General features: G+C 42.1%; 1 protein-coding gene across 4 annotated transcripts in view; it reads left to right on the plus strand.

Moving 5' to 3' along the window:
- LARS2 (leucyl-tRNA synthetase 2, mitochondrial) overlaps positions 1-22,906 on the plus strand; it is a 272,119-nt gene that overhangs the window by 105,604 nt on the left and 143,609 nt on the right. For 2 of the 4 annotated variants that reach the window (XM_024765317.1, XM_024765314.1), the window contains exons 1-3: positions 2,366-2,452; positions 5,848-6,102; positions 11,686-11,814. In XM_024765317.1, coding sequence (XP_024621085.1) covers positions 5,869-6,102; positions 11,686-11,814 — 363 coding nt within the window. In that variant the 5' untranslated portion in view covers positions 2,366-2,452; positions 5,848-5,868. The other 2 variants (XM_024765315.1, XM_024765316.1) reach the window with 2 other exon arrangements.

A 22,906-nucleotide genomic window follows, 5' to 3' on the forward strand; every position in this document is an offset into this window, starting at 1 on the left:
TGCATATACTAACACATGTACTTCATTTATTTCCTTTCTCTTTTAAAAAATCAAAAATGGGTAACATTTTACACAGCCCAGCAACTTGTCTCTTTCATTTAATAATGTATCTCTGTAGCAAGCTCTTTAAGAGTAAAAGAAATTTACTTTCATGTTATGTCTTCTTTGATGTAAAAATAGCAACTTTCCAGTAAAGCAAGTGAACTTTTAGAAAAATTCTATTTGAAATAATCTCCTAGAAATGTAAATGTTAACTTTAATTCATAAGAGGAAAGAGGTATTTTTAACCAAAATAAGGGTAGAGGCTACTTCGAATTTAGTGTTTTGGGTAAATTAGAGAAAGGGCACCCTAGTTATATGTGCATACAGCATGAAGTCCTTGAAGATTGAATTACTTTGTGTGGTATGTTGATATGAGAGTCAGTGCTTCCATGGTGTCAATTTAAATTAAGCATCTGGTTTCAGGGGTGGAGAGATCAGGAGACCTGGATGGGAATCCTGACTCTGCCATCAACTAGCTGTGTGACCTCAGGCAAGCTGTAGCCAATCTCTGGGCCTCAGTGTCCTCGTCTTCGAAATGAGAGAATTGGCCTGGAAGTTGTCTCAACTAATGGTCTTTCATTCTGCACTTTGGGAAGGGCACTATTTTAGCAGGTTAGAGACCCAGTTTTGAATACCAAATATTTACAGTCAGCCCTCTGTATCCGTGGGTTCTACATCAGTGGATTCAATCAACCACAGATGGGAAATATTCCCCCCCCCCAAATTCTAGAAAGTTCCAAAAAGCAAAACTTGAATTTCCTGTACACTGGCAACTATTTACATAGCATTTACATTGTAATAGGTATTATAACCTAGAGATGGTTTAAAGTGTACAAGAGGATATGCATAGGTTATATGCAAATATTACACCATTTTAAGAAGGGACTTGAACATCCTTGGATTTTGATATCCTCGAGGGGTCCTGGACCCAGGACCAGGATCTGGGATCCTGGTATCCCCCTGGGATACCTTGGGATGACTGTACTAATTTGCTGTGATCTTGAGCTAGACAGCTCTATTGGGCCTCAGTTTATTCATCTGAAAAATGAGCCGGCTGGACTAGAGTATTCTCAAGATCCTTTCTAACTCTCACATTCTAAGACAGTGAGTCTCAAACTTCAGTGTGCCTAAGAATGCCCTAGAGGTTTGTTAAAATGCAGAGTCCAATTCAGCACGACTGGGGTGGGGCCTGAGATTCTATATTTCTAGTAAATTCCCAAGTGAGGCTGATGCTGGTCTGAAGTGTACACTGAATAACAAAGTATTTGGATTTCGAACTGTCAGGAAACTTTGTTAAAGACTTGGAAATTGGTGAGAGATTAGTGTGTGGGTGGAGTACTGGTCTGGGGATTATCTGGTGCTGTGGGGTATGCACATTTGCTTGTCTTCTATTGTCCAGCTCTGTAAAAGCTAAGATATAAACTATAGATGTAGAATACAGAATAATGGGATGAACTTTGTTTGATAGAGGTACAAGTGATTTCAGCCCTGTAGAAAAAGATAGCTCTCAAACATTACTTTTTCTCGTCCTACATGATATCAACCAGTTTTGCACAAGTAGCAAATTTCTTTCAGTATTCCTGATTGCCCATATATATGTGTTCTTCTAAATCTCCTTTAAACAGGTTTTACATTTTTTAAAATTATACTTTAACACCACTGTTCCTTTGCAATTCATTCATTGATTCATTCATTTATTTATTTATAGCAAGAAATACTTGCCAGGGATGGGGAGGTTACAGGGTGGAATACATAAACTCTTATAGGAAAGTGGGTGGTCAGGCATCATGCTTTCCTGACTCCCAGCCCAAGTATCAGGTGAGGAAAGCACACTTTACCTCCAACTTTGGCCAGGTAATTCCCCTCCCACAGCTAGACCACGGATATGGTGGAAGATGGCTTAACCATCATGTGGTCCATTAAGGATCAAGAGGTTGAGAGAGGAGGAGGAGGCTGTAACTACGATGTACTTCGAACCGTGGCCTCGGGGTTCCTCCAGTGGTCTTTACACCACGTGCCGCCTAGGGACACTAAACTGATAGCTTTCACACCCCTGCTACAATTGTGAGGAATTTTATCCTTGGGTGTCCAGAGTTTTGCAGCCGCTAGACGCAGGGTGGAGGTCTGGGCCCAAGGGCGGGGCTTCGGGCCAGGGGGCGGTGCCAGTGACCGAAGAGCGGAACCCGCGACAGCCGCCCAGCGGCCCCGGCCTCAAGGAATGCCGGGAGTCGGGACCAGGCCGCGCTCTTACTCTTTCGGCTCCGCCCCCGCCTGTCTGTGTCTGCAGTAGCCGCCATCGATAAAGTTGTTGTTCTGCCAACATGGCGGCGCCCGTGGTGACTGGCCGGGCCGTGTTCGCCTAAGGTGGGAACCGAGGCGTAAGGAGCCGCAGGCCAGAGCCTGTGAGCAGGTAAACCCCTGACCCGGGCTCATAGGGGCAAGATACGAGGCCTGATCTCCCCTTTACCCGGATTGGTAGATTTCGACTTGCCGGGAGCCGGAAGGGAAAGTGCGGGCTGTGTTTGGTGGTCTCGGAGCTGTGCAGTTTCCCAACTGGAGAAGTTTCTGAGATTAAGATCTTCAGATTCTTTGAGCCACCGACTCTGTTGATAGCTCTGGACCCTTTCCCAGAAAAACGCATATGTACGTATAGTTTTGTACTCAATTCCCTCTCTCCACCGCTCCACTACCCCGGCTGGTCCCTGGATCTTTGCTCCCGGGGCTGAGGCTTTAGACTCGAAGGATATCCATTGGCCCACGTCCTCTCTGTGACCCACAGATCATTGTCACAGCATGTTAGGGCTCTAAGGTCATCAGAGAGCATCTGGATTTACCCCTTTATCTTAAGGAGAAGCTGATTTTCCAGGTAGGAAGTAATTTCCCTGAGGTCACATAGAGAATTTGTTGGGGTTTTTTTTTGTTGTTTTTGCACATAGCTCCTTTAAGATTAATTTCCCAGGTACATTCTCGGACACTTTCTTTTGGACGCACACTAATGCCCTCGTGTGCTTCCCTGTGTTCTGTTTCTTTGCCCGTTTTTTCCTACTCTGCTAGGTTTCTCTGTCTGTATATGATTGTCATTTGGGGTCCAGTTCTCAGGCCCCTCCCTCTATGGTCACAGGCCGCTACCCCCACCATTCTCAAAAAACTTAAGCTTAAGCCCTAAGTGAGGTTGAGATCAGGGCTGACTCTTAAAGAGGAGTGGAGTAATGGGGATTGATACTTTGGAAGGATGTGGAAGAAGAGACAAGATTCCAAACATCTAGGCAAGGAGCTGGCTGTGACAGAGCTAAGGAAGAAAAGGGCCAAGTTGATCATAGCACGAGATATGAATCACACCTTTCACATTCATGGTAGGGGCATGGTCCTCTAATAAAATGGCTGCTCCTTATCAGGAAGAGGCAGTGTCCATCAGGGCTTTGGTGGTGGAGTGTCCCAGAGCAGGGCCTGGGATGTAAAGAAAGGGAACTGGACTGAGCTCCAGGGCTGCAGTAAATCATAGCCCTGAGTGCACTTATGGCTGAGTTCCCCTAACATAAAGGGTGTGGACTTTTCTTAAAGGGTCTTGACACATATATTACCAGATTGCTCCCCAGGGAGTTGGAATCAGTTTGCATTTCACCAGGAGTGTATAAAAGTGCACATTTCTTTTTATAACAGGTTTTTACCAATCTGATAAGCAAAATATTTCCTTGTTTTAATTTGCATTTCTTTGATTAGTTGTAAAGTCATTCTTTTTCAGGTATTTGCTAGCCAATTTGTATTTCCTCTTTTCTCCGTCCCCAATTTTTAAAATTAGGTTGTTACTCTTTCTCTTCTCATATGTGAACTCTTTATAGAGAAGGGTAATCTTTTGTTGTAGTTTTGGCAGTTTTCTCTCAGCTTGTTTGCTTTCTGATTTTGTTCGTGGTGGTTTTGATATGCAGGTATTTTACATTTTTTAGAGAGTTTTGTTAATATTTTCCTTTATGAAATCTTCCATTGCTTTTATGCTTAGGACAGAACATCCTGCACCTTTTACAGAATTAGTACATACTCATCTATGTTTTTTCTTGTTTTATGGTATTTTTAAAAATTCTTTAATCTATGTGGGATTTACTCTGCTTTTTGGTTTGAGGTGGGGCTCTAATTTGAATCGGCCCCCCATTCACTGAATAGTCTATCACTTTCTAATCTATTTGTGCTTTTTGCTTTATGAACTTTAAGTTCTTTAAAATACCCAGATCCATTTCAGAATTCTCTACTCTATACCATTGGTTTATGTACAGGAAAGGTTATTAGCGAGCCAGGTATTATGTAAACATTTTTAGAAAGCTTATTGTTATGTAGACAGGGAATGTTGTTATACGTTTTTTATAATTTGGTGCATAGTATAAGTAAGTTATAGAGACAGGATTAGAATTTTAAGTGACATTAAGATTCCTTCCTTCATATTGTTCATATTGGTGATCTGTCTGCACTCTTTGGTATTTCTTTTTTCACAATGGCTAACCAGCATCGAAACAAAAATTTTGAGAGGATCAAGAATTAATGCCAGCTTAGAAGTAGAGACACAGATGTAGAGAACAAACGTATGGACACCAAGGGGGGAAAGCAGGGGGTGGGGGGAGGTGATGAACTGGGAGATTGGGATTGACATATATACACTAATATGTATAAAACAGATAACTAATAAGAACCTGCGGTATAAAAAATAATAATAAAATAAAATTCAAATCAAAACAAAACAAAAAATTAATGCCAGCTCAGAGTGCCAGTTTCTTCCTTCATTTCTCTCTGGTTTTGAAAGGTCTGTTTTTGTCTGTTTCTGCACTATAGCTAATGCTGTTATGCAGGAAGGCAGAAATTTTAGGCTATTTAGTCATAAATCTTAAATATTTGATGAACTGTCACCTTAGGCTTTAACACAGTGATAAAACATGAAACTTCTATGAGGTCATTTCTGGAATTCACTTTGGAGGAAACCAATGAAACATTAAAGTTGAATTTTGATTCACAGCTAGATGTCTTAGTGGGCCCCAACCTGTGGGTTGTATTCCAGAAAACCATAACACTCATCACTGTTCCACATGTTATATACATATTTGTTTGTTTCTTATCTGCTTTTCTCTACTAGTATGTAAGTGCCATGAAAGAAGGGACTTTGTTTTTGTTCACTGCTCTATCCCCAGTGCCTAGAATAGTGTGTGGACCTAGTGACACTCAATAAATATTTAGTAGGTGAATGAAGAACTAAATGAATGAGCAGTCTTCTAAATAATGGTTATTTCCTGGCTCAGCCTACTGAGTATACTTAGCTTATAGTATGTATGAAGAACGCTAATCTTAGCTCAGAGTCTCCGATCTTCCTGGGAGACCTGTGTTCAGATCTCTTCTGATACTTGAGCCTCAGGCCAAGCCCAGATGTGCTTAGAGCTCTTCTGAAGCCTGGACAATGGGAATTAAAGCCTCCTGTACAGACCCTAGGCTGGCCTAAAGGCGAGGGCCGGAGGTGGCTCTGCTGCTTCCCAAGCAAGCAAGCTGTGAGGTTGCAGCAGGAGCTGGCCCAGGTGGTGGTCTCCTTTTGTTCCTATGGGGCTTTTGTATCTTGCTGTTTGGGAGCATCGAACACGTTTAATATTTTCCAATTAAGAAGTTTGTGTTTAGCTCAATTGTACTTCTGAAGTATTCTTTTCAGGGGAAGAAGTCATCAGAATAAGAGGAAAGCATGTGGACAGGCGGGGAGCGCTGGCTGTGCTGAACGGAAGGATGAGCTCGGGGAGGTTCTGGGCGGCTCACACGTGTGCTTTCTGCCCTCTCTTTCAGGGCCTTCCCTCCTTTTGAAGAATGGCTCCTTCTTGGCAGAGGCTGAGTTTATATGCCTCTCTTCTGAAAAGGCAGCTAAATGATGGTCCAGATGTCATCAAATGGGGAAGGAGAGTGATTCCAGGATGTTCCAGAGGTATTTACAGTGCCACGGGAAAGTGGACCAAAGAGTATACGCTGCAGACAAGAAAGGATGTGGAGAAATGGTGGCATCAACGAATAAAAGAACAGGCCTCCAAAATTTCAGAAGCTGATGTGAGTATTCTTTTATATATATATATATATATATATATATCTTTTTTTTTTTTTGGTTGCACCAGGTCTTAGTTGCAGCAGGTAGGCTCCTTAGTTGTGGCATGCAAGCTCTTAGTTGCTGCATGTATGTGGGATCTAGTTCCCTGAACAGGGATCGAACCCGGGCCCCCTGCACTGGGAACTTGAAGTCTTATCCACTGCGCCACCAAGGAAGTCCCATGAGTATTCTAAGAGACGCTGAAAGTGTAGAGAAGAGGGACTAAGAGCTTGGACTGGGGTGAGACTGCCTGAATTCAAATAAGTTATTGAGTATGTGACATTGAGCCAAATTTCTGAATCTCTCTGGGCTTCAACTTTTTTTATCTAAAATGGGCATTGTTAATAGTAGTGCTCACCGGCTTCCCAGGATGCTTGTGAGGGGTACCTGGGAGGAGACCGACTTGGTGCTTGGAGGAGTTTCAGTGTGGTGCACATACAAATAAGGTGCATGCAAATGGTGCCACACTGGGCATTCTGGAGCAGCATTTACTGGGGAAGCTCATCAAGACAGGAGCCACAGCAGATGTCAGGTCCTCTGTGGTCCACTGCATGGTGGGGCAGCACACAGGGATCCAGCAGGGTCAGATAGGAGACGCTAGGAGAGGCACCTGGGCCCCTCGGCTGTGGAACTTTTAAGCTCCTGCATATTCTGAGAAGTACCTCCCTCTCCCCTCCCATGACGCTGGCCTCCAGCCCTATTCTGCCATCATGGCTTGGGAGGTACCAGCCCTTCCCAGATGTGATCTGGGACTGGGGTCCAACCTCATGGTTGCAGCTATATAAGTTAGGGGACCCTTGGCTTTTGGTCTGTCTGCACCAGCTCAGCGCTCTACCTGAATTAATTGTCTTAAGCACTTGGCTGTAGCCACTTTCCATGGAGTTCTCTGCTGGAGGCCAGCTCCTTCTCTGGGAGGCCAACCTGCTGGGGATCAGTCTTGCATGCATTAACCCTTACCTCTCGATATTGGTCAAAATGACAAATGGAAGATGTGATTTGTTGAATGAAATGTTGAATCTGATCAGAGCACAGTACTATAAAATAGAGTTTTACTCTTAAATTCTGACCATCCTTTCATAATAGTTACCAGTAAAATAATGCTGACCCTTTATGTTTAATTAAAGAGATTAGGCCAAAGGCAAGCAGTTGAGTAGATATATATCTGCACAAGATGACACTGCTTGAATCGCCTTTCCTGATTCTCCACTCTTATCAGACTCATTCTTTCTATGAGATTGATCATTATGAACAATGAGGGTGGGTAGCTATTTGTATTAAACTGAAGGATGGTTTTCGGCATTAGTTACAAAGAAAATCTGGTATTTAAAGAGATGTAGTGTGTAACACGTGAAATGATAAAAAGCAAGGTTTAAATATATTGCATAATTATACAATAACAGCTTGACTTTTACCTCATTAGGAAGTGAAAATTCTTTGTGGCAACATGACCAGACTAATGTAACTAAATGTATTTTGGAAGCAGACCTTAGGGAGCAGTTTAATTCTCAATGAGGAGCATAAAATTAGCTTTTTTTCTTTTGGTTTAAATTTAGTCACTTCCAGACATTTTGAAGTTGTAGCTTTTTCTTCTTGTGACATTGCATCCTTAAGCGTATGGTTGTGTAAAAACTTAAATGGATCAAAATAAACTGTGTTTCACTAGTTGGGTAAATAGCTTGAGGGACATTTTGGGTGATCCCCTGGTGGCATTCTATGAGGGTTTGAATCAGGGAACGGCAAAGTGGAGAGAGCACTGGATCGGGAGCCTGAGCAGTAATACTGGCTCTGCCCCCAAATCAGTGCGATCTCATCAGCATCGTTTAACCTCTTTGATCCTCAGATTCTTTGCATTGTTTATCTCACAGGATTGCTTTGAAAATCAAATGAGAAAATATGACTGAACCCATTTTATAAACTGAAAGAGGATAAAAGTGTGTGGTGTGTCTTTGTCAGGAATGAGAATATGACTAGATGCTGGTGGATTTTGAAGAATCTATAATCAACCTCCCTCTGGTATTAGCTACATTTGAAATCCACCTGAATGAGCTTCTAGATGCTGAATATTTTGCCATCATCATCATAATCATTGTTATAAAAAGAACTTCCATTTAATGAGCATTTTACTATGTCAGCCACCATCTTTCCATTGATTATCTCATTTAAATCCTGAATCAACCCTGGGGGTGAGTAATATTATCCTCATTTTGGGGGTAAGAAAACAGGCTCAGAGGGAGGTTTGGTAACTTGTTGAGATGCACAACTCACTTGTGGCAGAGCCCAGGACTCAAACCCAGACACGTTTGATTTCTAAACTCATGCTTTCACCAGGAACCTTCTTTTGCCTTGCCTTTGATTTACAGATTGTAAACTGAGGCCAGAAAGACAAAGGAATTTGCCTAAGGTCTCACAGCTAGTGTCAAAGCTCGACCAGATCCCAGGCTGCAGGCTCCTATTGAGTGGTCCTTCCCCCTCCATCCTCTAGACTCAGCGAACAGCTTCAGAGCATGATCTATAAAGAGGCAGAAGTTATCTTTCTCCTGATGTTAGAAGCTGACAAAAATAATAGGACCCACTTATAAAAACCGTCCTTTTTCTATCGCTTCCAATCTTAATTTCTTTTAAAGGCTTAAATTCTTACACTTTTATATAATTATGAAAATTTCCCTTTCAATCAGATTCCTACTCAATTATACTATAAACTCCCATAATTCCTTCTTTCCACTCCCAGAGATAGAACTCATTTCATTGTCACAGAGGAAAATGACTTAATTCACACAGAAAAGCAAAAGGCAGGGGCAGGCAATAAGCTGAATACCTTTTCTGCAATAAATAAAAATATTCGTGAATAGTAAAGAGTTTTGCTAGCAATACTTTTCTTTTTAAAAAAATTTATTTATTTATTTATTTTTGGCTGTGTTGGGTCTTCATTGCTGCATGCGGACTTTCTCTAGTTGCTTCGAGCAGGGGCTACTCTTCGTTGGGGTGCGCGGGCCGCTTATCGAGGTGGCTTCTCTTGTTGCGGAGGTGGGCTTTAGGCGCGTGGGCTTCAGTAGTTGTGGTGCACGGGCTCAGTAGTTGTGGCTCACGGGCTCTAGAGCGCAAGCTTAGTAGTTGTGGCACGTGGGCTTAGTTGTTCTGTGGCATGTGGGATCTTCCCGGACCAGGGCTCTAACCTGTGTCCCCTGCATTGGCAGGTGGATTCTTAACCACTGTGCTACCAGGGAAGCCCAATACTTTTCTATATATATTCTGTAAACTCAGTTTTGTAGTTCTGCTTAGCTAGTATGTAATGAATCCCTTGATTTTGCTATAAATTTAATCTTTGTTGGATAGACATACAAAATGGATATGTTAATGAAGAAGCTATATGTGGAAAATGTTTGGGGCAACATTGTTAAATAAACATTTTAAAATATATGTCACTATAATAAAAACAAAATGATTATAATAAAAAATAGGTTTAATGTAAAAACTTTAAAATGAAAAACTAGAAATAGTTTATATCAAGGATTTTATTGTTTTTTTCAGGTCCCAAAGAACTCTGTAACAGCTGTTTTCCCATGTCCCTAAAAATTCCCAAAGGAAAGGCAGTAGGCCAAATCCATTGCAATGAGTAATGTTTGAATCGAGTGGGTAGTCTGCTTATTTCCGATTCTGCACCAAGTATCAGAACGAGGTCTTGTACTTCCTTTGAGGGATTTGTTTACAAGCTGAGAGGATTGTCTGTCACTTGCCTTCTTAAAGAAGGAAAGTCCTGAGTCCCCACTAACTCCTGAATCTCAAGTCCTCTCTCATGCTCCTGAGGTTTTCCTAAGAGTTATGGATCCACATTAAAGTGCATGATCAACGTGGGGCTTTCCATCCGTTTCTAGAAATCAACAGCAGCTGTCACTTCAGTATTCCAGATTTCCAAGTTTATGTATTATCCAAACTTCTTATTTATTCACTTTTCCCTTCTCTTCCTTCAGGCACCTTTACTTACCACTCAGTTGGTAAGTTCCAGAAGATGGGCAGTACAGAGAAAAGTGCCACTCTGGTCTGTTTTGCCACCCTTTAGTGGCCCTGCTAAAGATTTGTTTAACTTCTTTGCTGAAGGAAGTGTAAAGCAAGGGGTCGAATGAGATTTGGAAAGAATCTGATTTCTGGTTTCTTCTGTTCCCCTGATTACAGTTGGCTGTCAATTATCAGTCATGCAAATACTTACCAAAAAATACCTCCCCAGTCCACACACATACCCAAAAGAGTGGTTATGAATATTCTGTCTTGCATTTGTTTTCATTCATTTTGAAGAAGCAAAGCCTTAAAGAACTCTAGTAGAGCTCACGGAAGGGAGTAAGGACAGAAAGAGAAAAATAGAAGGTGGCACAAAAGTAATGATAACATCAGACAGTCCAGACCCTTAGTGACTAAGCAGAAGCAGTTACCTGTTCTCTTGCTTTCTTCAGAGGCACCCCTTCTCCCCCATGGGAGGATTTAAGGTTGGAGAGGGGGAACATTCCTGTCACCTGGACAGGATTGGTGAAGTGTGCTGGGAAAAGTGCCCTTCAGTAATAAGTGCTCTGCAGAGGCCTGTTACCAGGCTTCAGAGCACAAAGGCCGACAAACATTTATCCAACATTTATTAAACTGGGAGGTGGGCGGCCAGGAAGGTGGGGTTGGGGGGGAGGGATGATTAAAACATGGTCCTTGCCCTTGAACAATAGGTCCCCAGTAAGGAATCAATTAAATGATACCACCTTTCCTGTGGAGCCTTGTCCCCTCATGTGCACAAACTCGTGACAGCATTCACCATTTTACTGTGGAAGAACTAAGGTGCCAAAAGTCAGTGTTCCAGTGAGGACCTCCTGCCCTGTGTTCATTCTGTTCCAACGCATTTACCTTTTTTCTGTTTCTCGTGATGAAGCTGCGTCTTTGGAAGTTGGAGAGTTATGTAACCCTGGCCTGAGGCTGCCTGTAGATCACCGCCTGGGAAATAGCTAAAATTTTCTCATTACCTTACCATTTCAACTTTTTCTGTTGAAAGATAAGCTCACAATACAGCAGAGAAACCCGGGACCTGAACCGGTGCCTGAGGACCCTGCTCGTACTGTTCAATCCAAGTCTGCATGCAGCTACAGGGAATTTAGGGAGGGGCTCCATTTTTAGACATGTCACATCTCTGTGATTCACTATTGTTTCCTTGAATTATATGGACATATGTGTCAGAGCTTCATTTGGAAAAACATATAGTTCTTTAAGACCTAGATAGCTGTCCTAAAAGAGAAGCTTTTAAAAGAGAAAAAGACAGATTTAAAAATACATATGGGTAATAGGACTTTGAGGTTGTTTGGCATTATTTTGGACATTCTTTAGGTTAAGCCAGGGCTTTGAAGTTTGGTATTAGGCATTTTTGTCAGTTTACCTTATGGGAACGGTTTTTTAAAAAGAAAACTTTTAAAAATGTTAAATTATTACCTTGAGTAAAATGCCAAAATATTATGTGCATGCAGGTTTCCCCGTGAATGCTTAATAAATACTCATTGTCATTTTTTGTCATTCTTTCCTAGAAATCAAAGCCCAAGTTTTACGTGCTTTCCATGTTCCCTTATCCTTCTGGCAAGCTGCACATGGGCCACGTGCGTGTGTACACCATCAGCGACACCATTGCACGCTTCCAGAAGATGAGAGGGATGCAGGTAAGGCAAGATGCCTGCTGGAATAGCACTTTCCTGCCTGACTCAGGACAATAAGAATGTAGGACAAAGGAAGAAAACCAATCTTAGTTAAGATTAGGACAGCTTTGAAGATAAACGTGAAAAGCTCAGGGTTTCCTCTCATGAATTGGAGGACATAATAAAGCATCCAGATTAATTGAGGGGCAGCCGTGTGTTGGATGTTGTGCTAGGGAGGGAGGTGGGGTGTGGATGCAGTGGAAGGAGGTTACAGATGTGGGTACCACATGATATCTCCTCAGGAGGAGTTCACAGTACAGTGGGGCTGACATGCATAAATAGACAAACATTGAACAAGGGAATGAATCCAATAGTAGAAATGAGGAACAGGGTTCCCTCTGTTCCTCAGTTTCAGTTGCTCTCTTTAAGATGATAAGCTATCTTGGAGGGGGGCGGGTATCCTCCAGGCTCTCTTGAACTTAATTTCTTGTTAATTTTCATAGCCCATATTTAAGTCAGATCATCCCCCAAATAACTGCCAAATATGGTGAAAACTTGTCCAGCCATTTCTAAGTGGTAATGGCAAAAAAGAAGCGAATCTCTGTAATGGTCAACAGTATGAAAGCCTGTGAGTAGGAAGTGGGACCACAAGAGATTTTTCTCCTTGTATTTGATATTTTCTGTATTCTCTAATGAGCATGTATTTATTTTATGATGGAAAAAGTAAAATTTTCCTAACAAAAAAATATGTGGGGAGTAACAGCTCTGCGGGAGTTGGGGAAGGCTCTGCTAAAGAGGGAGCATCTGTCCTTGAAGGACAAGGCGAAATTTCTTGGGAGAGGAGTAGACGAACCCTTGCATGTCTGATGTTGGTAGACGCCTTCACCCCACTGCCAATTACCCCAGAGCCTGCGCTGTACTCTTTACCAACACGTCATCTGTAAGATGAGGTGGCAATGATCATAGCAGCTTCTTTAACACCTTACAGAGAGAGGCAGGATCAAAGAGGGGCTGAGAGCATGGACCATTGAACCAGATGGCCAGCATTTGAATGCTAGCCCTTAACACTTAGTAGCTGTTCGACTTTTGACTAATTACTAAATTAACGTCTCTAATACCTAGTTTTCTCTCATCTGTAAAATGGGGATAAAATAGTACCTGCCCATTGGACTGTTACAGGGATTGAAAGAGGATGACTATGAAGCACTTAGCACATAGCTGGCACATAAGTACGTAACCAGTAAATATTAGCATCGCCAGTGGAGGGCTGGAGCCTGCTTGTCCCAGTTCCTGAGAGCTGTGGGCATGTCTGCCCAACTTCATGTTAATTATTTGTCACCTTAGTAGCATGAACTCCACCATGGTGGGAGTATTTACATCATGGAAATTAGCAAAGCCTACAAATCAGGGCTTTTTCTGCCAGAGAGTTGATTGTTAAACATTTACTGGCACTGCCACTGGCTGTTGCTATTATTAACCTCTCAGGGTCTATATAAAGGGTATCTGCCCCCTCCCAGTCCTTTATCAAGATTTTCTTTTAGAAAGGTACATGAATCCATTGTCATAATTGGTTTGAAAATTTGTGCTGAACTGACATTGACAGCAAGAAGTATTCCTAAAAAGGAAGTCAGGGTACAGTGTCTCTTTGTCACTTGTAGAGTTAATGACTTTTACTGTCAGACTCAGAGATTTGCCTTCTACAAGGGATGTCTCCCTGGGCTATGCGAGGTATTATTTTTCCCAGATACTGCTTTCCATCACTTCTGCAATGTTTATTAGAAAGAGGTGGTGCAGAATAAATTGACTCTTGTCATGAAGTATAATATCTGTGTTTCTTCAATTAGATTTATCTTTTTTTTTTTTTTTTACTTAGGCCAACTTATTTTGGAAAATTAGTGAGTACAGGCCAGTTGCTGAATATTAAACTTTTACAGCAAAACTGTACATTTATGGTACATTAGCGGATAAGTGGTTGAGGTGGTGTAGGTGGGACTCTAATTCCCTTGGGTGGATGAGACGTTACAGAGAAGGCTCAAGGCAGAACCCCAGGCCCAGAGATAGTGGGACCCTTGTAGGCAGCTTAGGCCCAAAAGACAAAATGGAGTCCCTTACAGTAACTGAAGCCCAAGGTCACGCTGGACCCAGGGACTGGGCAACCCAGGTTTGAACCCCATTGTACCACTTTCTCACTGAGTGACCCTGCACAAGTCATTTAATGTCTGTGAATCCCACTCTCCTTGTCTTTAAAATAGGGATAATAATATAATAATAATTATTTTCCCCTCCTGGGTCATTGTGTGGGTTAAACGAGATAGTACATGTGTCTGGCACATAATGGTCCCTTAATAAGTGGTAGCCCTGATTATTATTTATACTAATCTGACTTACTCTGGGAAGTCATTTAATAAATGAAATGAAATCTAATTCATTTAATAAATGAATCTGCTCTCTTCTGCTTGGGGCCTGCTGCATGGAGTTGCCTTCTGAGAAGCAACTAGACTGCAAATCATATCCTGCTATTTGTATTATCTATCCTGTGACTCGGTTGGTTCCTGAAACCACTCTTTGTTTTTTGGTTTATGGTATCTTAGTCATTGTGACCAGCAGGCACCTAGGGTTCCCTCTGTTCCTCAGTTTCAGTTGCTCTCTTTAAGATGATAAGCTATCTTGGAGGGGGGCGGGTATCCTCCAGGCTCTCTTGAACTTAATTTCTTGTTAATTTTCATAGCCCATATTTAAGTCAGATCATCCCCCAAATAACTGTCAAATATGGTGAAAACTTGTCCAGCCATTTCTAAGTGGTAATGGCAAAAAAGAAGCAAATCTCTGTAATGGTCAACAGTGTGAAAGCCTGTTGAGCTTCCTGTTGTTTTAAAATCCTTCTTTCGCAATGTCAGGACTAGTCCCAGGGATTGGGATTCAGGTCAGGTTCAGTGATCCTTACTCTAAGGAGGGAAGGAATATCTGCTCTGCAATAGCAAGGTCTGACATGTGTATTGATTAATTCATTCGGTACATAGTCCTTGGGCACCAGCTTTTCCAAACACCAGCCTTTCTACTGTATTATATAGTAGTATTGGAGTCTTAGGTTCAAAATCAGTCAGTAGGCCTAGGAAAAATTCAGTAAGCTTGCCCTTTTCTATAATTTGTTAATTTGTTGGTAGATTTGCTTAATTCTTTTTTTTTTTAAGATTTATTTATTTATTTGGTTGTGCTGGGTCTTAGTTGCAGCAGGTGAGCTCCTTAGTTGTGGCAGCTAGTCTCCTTAGTTGTGGCTCACCGGCTCTTTAGTTGTAGCACGTGGTCTCCTTAGTTGTGGCAGGTGGGCTTCTTAGTTGCAGCTCGCCAGCTCCTTAGTTGCAGCACGTGGGCTCCTTAGTTGTGGCATGCGAACTCTTAGTTGCAGCATGCATGTGGGATCTAGTTCCCTGACCAGGGATTGAACCCAGGTCCCCTGTATTGGGAGCACGGAGTCTTATCCACTGCACCACCTGGGAAGTCCCTGATTTGCTTAATTCTTTTTTTATTATTACTATTATTTTAAAAAATTAATTTATTTATTTTTGGCTGCACTGGGACTTTGTTGTTGCACGTGGGCTTTCTCTAGTTGCAGAGAGTGGGGGCTACTCTTTGTTGCGGTGCACGGGCTTCTCATTGCGGTGGTTTCTCTTGTTGCAGAGCACAGCCTCCAGGCATGCGGGCTTCAGTAGTTGTGGTTCGCGGGCTCTAGAGCACAGACTATGGGATCTTCCCAGACCAGGGCTCAAACCTGTGTCCCCTGCATTGGCAGGCAGATTCTCAACCACTGTGCCACCAGGGAAGCCCTGCTTAATTCTTGAATGGAGATATGGAAGTCATTCTAAGGCACATAAGAACAGTAGATGAGAAGTAAAAAGTAGAGTGACCTTTGCACCAAGTCTGCTCTGTTCAAGGCCACCAGTGACCTCCCTGGATGTGTCTCTGTCATCCTGTCTCATCTCAGTGGCATGTAATACAGTAGACCATTTCCCCCTCTGTGAAAGACTGTGCTCTTGGCATGAGACCCACTCTCCAGGTTTTTTTGCTGCAACTTGGTTTCTTCCTCCCAGTTTACTCCACAAGGTTTTCCTGCTCCGCTCCATCTTTGCATACTCTTATCAGGTTGGAAAGTTCTGCTTTAAAGGCAGACCTCAGAGATTGTGTGGGCTTTGTTCCAGACCACTGCAATAAAGTGGATATCGCAATAAAGTGAGTCACAGGAATTTTTTGGTCCCAGTGCATATAAAAGTAATGTTTACATTATATTGTGGTTTGTTGTGTGCGATAGCATTATGTCTTTAAAAAAATGTACACACCTTATTAAAAAATAATGCTGTTGGAAAAATGGTGCCAATAGACTTGCTCAACGAAGGGTTGCCACAAACCTTCAATTTGTAAAAAGCACAGTATCTATGAAGTACAGTAAAGCAGAGTGCAGTGCAGTAAGGTTATTCCTGTATTCCTAGTTTGCTCAGAATTTTTATCATGAATGGGTATTCAGTTTTGTTATATGCCTTTTCTGCATCTATTGAGACAATACATGGTTTTTCTCCTTTAATCTGTTAATGTGATGTATTATGTTGATTGATTTTTTAAAAATATTAAACCAACGTGTGTTCCTAGGACAAATTTCATTTGGTCATGATGTACTTTTTAGAATGTATATATTGCTGTATTCATTTGTCAATATCCCTATGTGCCTGAAAGACACTGACCTGTAATTTACTTTTCTTGTAATATCTTTGTATTTAATATCAGGCTTATGCTAGCCTCATAAAACAAGCTAGGAAGTGTTCCCTTCTTCCCACTTTCTGAATGTGTTGTGTATTATTAGTGTTATTTCTTTCTTTATTGTTCAGTAACATTCACCAGTGATGGTATCTTGACCTAGAGCTTTCTTTGTGGGAAGTTTTAAAATTACAGTTCTATTTCTTTAATGGATATAAGGCTATTCAGATCTTCTGATTTTTTTTTTTTTTCTGTGTCAGTTTTAATTTGTGTTTTTCGAGGGATTTGTCTACCCTACCTCAGATTCTGTTCTAGACTGCCTTCTCTTTTTTTTCTCTATCCACTTTCCCTAGGTAGGCTCTATACTCTTTAGTTTAAATATGATACTTTAAAAAATTATAAACATTTCCAACACAGGAGTACAGAGAACATTATTCTAAATACTCAGACCCGCCATCCTGATATAATAGATATTACCATTTAATCTTGTTAATCTCAGCTTTTTTTCTTCTATGTTGCAGATACAGTTGTGCCTCTCCACAATCAGATTCCAGTCCTTCAGTTAAAAAAAAAACTAGTGTCTATCCTTTGCCTTCATGTTTTCATGCTTTTATTCTATGTATTGTTTATGGATACATACACACTTGTGTATAGTATTGTGTATTTTGAGTCAGTTCAAAATACACAATAGTTTATAGTTCATCCATTATAAGTGCTTATAGTTCATCCATTAAGTGCTGTATCATTATGACAATATTTAATTATCTATTTTCACATTGATAGAGTTTTAGGTTGTTTTAGATTTTTGTTCCAATGAACATCCTTGCACCTGACTGTTAGCCTGTGGGAGAAGTGGCATTGCTGGGTCATAGAGTGTACACTCCTCAGCATAAATATGTCTTGCCAAATTGCTTTCCAAAATGTTGGTGCCAATTTATATTCCTACCAGAAATAAATGGCATTTCGTATAGCCCTACATCCCTGACAATACTTACTAATGTTAGGCTTTTAAATCTTTGTCAATTTGATATATGGGAAATGGCATCTAATTGTGTTTTCAGTTTACATTTTCCTGAGTTGTGTCCTAGTGAAGCTATTTTTTATCTATTTAAGTTTCCTCTTCTCTGATTGGCTTGCTCACATTATTTGCCAAGTTCCTCTTGGGTTGTTTGTCTTTTTCATATTGTTCTTACCGTTCATATAGTTCTTTTTTTTTTTGGGAGGGGGTCTCAGTTGCTGTTCACGGGCTTTCTCTAGTTGAGGTGAGCAGGGGCTACTCTTCATTGCTGTGTGCGGGCTTCTCATTGTGGTGGCTTCTCTTGCTGCAGAGCACGGGCTCTAGGCTCACAGGCTTCAGTGGTTGCAGCACGTGGGCTTCAGTAGTTGTGGCGCACGGGCTGTAGGGCGTACAGGCTCTAGGGCACGTGGGCTTCAGTAGTTGTGGCTCGTGGGCTTAGTTGCTCTGCGGCGTGTGGGATCTTCCCGGACCAGGGATCGATCCCGTGTCCCCTGCATTGGCAGGTGGATTCTTAACCACTGCGCCACCAGGTAAGTCCCTCATATAGTTCTTTATATGGTCTGGATTATTGATTCTTTGTTAGTTAAATACAGTGCAAATGTCTTCTCCCAGCCTGTGGTTTGTCCTTGTATTTTGTGAGCCCGCCAGACCACAGATTGTAATTTGGGTTTGAGAATGGACAAGAATGATGATTTGGAAAGTTCAAGGTTGCTTTTACTTTGGTTTCCTCCTGTAGCAGCAAAGGAGAGAAATGAGACAAGAGTGTAAGCAGATCATTGGGGTCCCCCATGTTCTTGTTGTAGTCAGTGGAGATGTGCCTGAGGCCATGATCATCACAGTTCTCTTGGGGAAACCTAAAGTCACAAAGTTGGCCAGGCCTTGGGCATACAAGTAAATTACATGTGGACTTGGCAAGTGGAGAGGGAGGTGGTTTGGGGGTGATGAGTTGATCAGGAATCTGTGACTTTAGTCAGTGGCAGTGGCCTCCCACCCGCCTCCTACCTCACAGATTTGTTGCAGGGTTCATGTGCAATGATCAATGAGAAAACTCTAAAAACCATAATGCAATTTTCCAGTGTAACCCAATTAATAATAGCAGTAATACGGTAGTCCTGAGGTTTGGATGTTTAAGCGGGGACCACTTGAAGCCAGAGATAAATTATTCTCTTTTAGGAGTCAGAAAAGACCACAGTGCCATTTGGTTTCTTCTTAAACTCATACAATGTCTGATGACATATTTAAAGTTTAGCACCATATGGTGATTTTGTTGTGTTTTCATATGTTGTGTGCACAGATGGTTAGAAAATAAAATTACCCACCTCCCACCTCAGCTGGTCTCCTCAGCACCTTCTGGGCCAGAAGCGGGGCAATTAAAGCATCAAGCTGCCAAGTCCCCCTCACAGAGTTGGACCTTGAGTAATTTGTCTCAGGCAAAACACCGCAGGGCACTGCCCAAGTAGTGTTTTCCGCTTGGGCCTTTTTGCTATTTCCTGTGGAGGAGGAAGGAAATTGAGGCTATGTGTCTGGCAGCTGCATGATCATAATGCAGTTACCCACAAATATCAGGAAGTGAGGGGAGTTCTTAGCAAGTGAACCATAATATACGTTTCATCAGCTTTCAGTTGGCCAGTCAGTCAACAAGTGTTTATGAAGTGCCCAGAGAATGCATCGCATGGCATTTAGATTTCAGATTTTCTAATCTCTGGAGCATCTGAAAGTAGAGAGTAGATTTCCAGGGCTTATCCTCTCAGATGTAATTTGAAAGGGACATTGAGTTGCTAGTCCAGTATTTTGATTGGAAACTGCCTGATTTATCTGCCTCACATTCCCAGAGGTCTTCTGTTTTGGGTCTAGTTACTGTCATTTAGATTTTTTACCCTGAAGTATTTGCTTCATTTTGATCCCCAACCTGTAATAATAGTGAGTTATTAAACTTGCTAAACAAAATTAAATGTTGTGTTTCTCATTTCTTGGAAATAAAGTGTTGAATCTACTCCACAGAAACCACAGCACTCTCTGAAAATAGCAATTTTTTTCAGAAGCAGTAACCATGGTTGCTCTTAATTAGAAGCTGAATTGGTTTCAAATATAAAGTTTTGTTTTATGATGAAAGGGAGAGAAAGCTGGTCATTCCTGGGGAATTGGTACTTCTCTCTCATTGGGAGGGCAGACAATCAGCTGCCCCAGCTTCCTTCCCTTCTTAACCTCCAAAGTCTTCTTAACTCTCCTTCATCTTCCTTCCCATGCTGGAGGAAGAACTGTACTTTTGCCTGTTCATTTCTTCCTTCTTAAAAAAAGTATTTTTAAATTGTACGTAAAATTCCATATTCTCCCCTTTAAAAAGGAGAGATACAACATAGATAAGGCTACAGTCCCCTTTGACTACCCACTCCCCCCAGGCCCTTCTAGACAGTGATCCCTATCATTTTCCAGGGTATATCCCTCCAGAGCCTCATCTGTACATTGTCACCTGTAACTGTGTTCTCCTGTATCCCTTCTAGTCTGCTTGCCATCCATCCTGCCTGCCAACCCTGAGATGCCCATAGCTTTGCCCAAATGGAGGCAAGAGGTCCTGTTGGGTAAGCCATGGTCATGTGACTGGGTCCACACCGGAGGCTGTCCTAGCTTGAGCTTCTAGGTCTCGCTTCCTGGCCAGCTCTGTCTAACTTGACAGGGCTCTGATCCCTGTGTTTGCCCCTCATCAGTAGCTGGCCCTCACTCCCCTTTGATATCTCAAGTCATGGTAAATTTTGCAGTCCTGTAGTGTTCCTGTGCTGGTCTTTGACTAGTTTGCTGTCAGATGGATCTCCTGCTTTGCTTTGTATGGTGGAAGGGCAGAACTCTGCAGGCCACATTTCCCAAGCTCTGGTGTCAGCTGGCCTCTGGCTGGTTTTGGACAGGAAGAATTCTGGCAAGATTGTAGGGGAGGAGGAAGGAAGAAGCCAAGGAATTTCTCTCTCTCTGACCTGGTTAGTATCTCCTTCATTATTCCAGTTCCGTTTGGCCAGACCTGCCTCTTTCAGCTTCTGCAACTGATCTCAGCCTTTGGGTTCAGTTATCTCTGCTTCCTCCCTTTGTTCCTTCAGTCTAGAAGTGGGGGCAGTGTCCCACTCGTCCTAATTTCTGGGTTGTTTCCCTGTCCTCTTGGCTTCTCACTCAATTTAAAATACTTAGAGCATTTGTTAGAAGAACAGCTGGAAATGATGGTTTTTTACACCCTGGGAGTTTATTTTATGATTTCCAAGTTATACCTGCCAGGACTTCTTGATTCCCTTTCTGCTGAAAGCACTCATCCAAGAAGAGGTTAACACCTAGGGGATTGAGAGGGCTCAGGTGGCCCTAAAATATAAATCCAGATGTTGGTGGGCGGGTTGTTGTTGTTGTTGTTTTTAGGATAAATTGTCTAGTTGGCATATGTGAACCGTAGGTTTAGTTACTTGTGGAACTATGGAAGGATTAAACCAAGTTATGGTGATAGAAAAGAATAGAAATTTTAGAAGCCAAAAGGAGAGTTTAGAGTTCCTCCAGTGAATGTTTTTGATACTCTTGCCCATAGAGAAATCACAGACAAGAAAGTGGGCATTATATATCCAGAATGGGGGTATTTGATCTGGATGATGTAGAGCAGCGGTCCCCAACCTTTTTGGCACCAGGGACCGGTTTTGTGGAAGACAGTTTTTCCACGGACCACGGGTTGGGGGGGATGGTTTCGGGATGATTCAAGCACATTACTTTATTGTGCCCTTTATTTCAATTATTATTACATTGTAATATAGAATGAAATAATTATACAACTCACCATAATGCAGAATCAGTGGGAGCCCTGAGCTTGTTTTCACTTGCCACTCACTGATAGGGTTTTGATATGAGTCTGCAAGTAATTGATTTATTATGGTCCCTGTGCAGTCAAACCTCTGCTAATAATCTGTATTTGCACCCACTCCCCAGTGCTAGCATCACTGCCTCATCTCCACCTCAGATCATCAGGCATTAAATTCTCATAAGGAGAGTGTAACCTAGATCCCTCGCATGCACAGTTCACAGTAGGGTTCGCGCTCCTATGAGAATCTAATGCTGCCACTGATCTGACAGGAGGCGGAGCTCAGGCAATAATGCGAGTGAAGGGGAGCTGCTGTACATACAGATGAAGCTTCGCTCGCTCACCCGCCTGCCCGCCGCTCACCTCCTGTTGTCCGGCCCGGTTCCTAGCAGGCCATGGACCTGTACCAGTCCATGGCCCAGGGGTTGGGGACCCCTGATGTAGAAGAGACCAAGAGGTGAACGAGGTGGGCAAAGACAGCACTGACACGGTGTCTTTTAAATAAATAGGCTATAACAATTTGACCAGCAACTAGAATCTGCTGCCCAGGGGAAAGGGACAGGCTTTGGTATTTTGTAATCTTGTTATAGGTCTTTATTTTGTTCCTCCTGGACAGTAGTGAGTCATCTTATGGCACAAGAGTGAGTTCTGCCCTTGGTCACTGGATGTCTGGGAAACCCAAGGTGTAGAATTGATTAGACCCTTTCCTGTTTCGTAGAAACTTGGTTCACAGGGACATTGAATCCAGTGGTCCAGCCCATGGTGGAAAGAACTGTCCTGACTCCCCACAGTCTGTATTCCAGGGCAGACATTTGTTTTTTGTTAATTTTAGGTAAGACTGTGAAATATTAAGAAGCTTTAAGATTTTTCTAACTTTCTTTTCTTAATAGATCTTTATTGGAGTATAATTGCTTCACAATACTGTGTTAGTTTCTGTTGCACAACAGAGGGACTCAGCCATATGCATACACATGTCCCTGTATCCCCTCCCTCTTGAGCCTCCCTCCCATCCTCCCTATCCTACCCCTCTAGGTCATCGCAAAGCACCGAGCCAGTCTCCCTGTGCTACGCTGCTGTTTCCCACCAGCCAACTGTTTTACATTCAGTAGTGTATATGTCCAGTCACTGCTACTCTCACTTTGCCCCAGCTTTGCCCTCCCACCCCATGTTCTCAAGTCCATTTTCTATGTCTATTTCTTTATTCCTGCCCTGCAGCTAGGTTCATCAGTACTATATTTTTTTAAGATTCCATATATATGTGTTAGCATATGGTATTTGTTTTTCTCTTTCTGACTTATTTCCCTCTGTATAACAGTCTCTAGGTCCATCCACCTCACTACAAATAATTCAATTTCATTTCTTTTCATGGCTGAGTAATATTCCATTGTATATATGTGCCACATCTTCTTTATCCATTCATCTGTCGATGGACATTTAGGTTGCTTCCATGTCCTGGCTATTGTAAATAGTGCTGCAGTGAACATTGTGGTACATGCCTCTTTTTGAATTATGGTTTTCTCAGAGTATATGCC

The sequence above is a fragment of the Neophocaena asiaeorientalis genome, unplaced genomic scaffold (assembly GCF_003031525.2).
Source record: "Neophocaena asiaeorientalis asiaeorientalis breed wild unplaced genomic scaffold, Neophocaena_asiaeorientalis_V1.1 scaffold409, whole genome shotgun sequence".
NCBI classification, from domain to species: domain Eukaryota; kingdom Metazoa; phylum Chordata; class Mammalia; order Artiodactyla; family Phocoenidae; genus Neophocaena; species Neophocaena asiaeorientalis.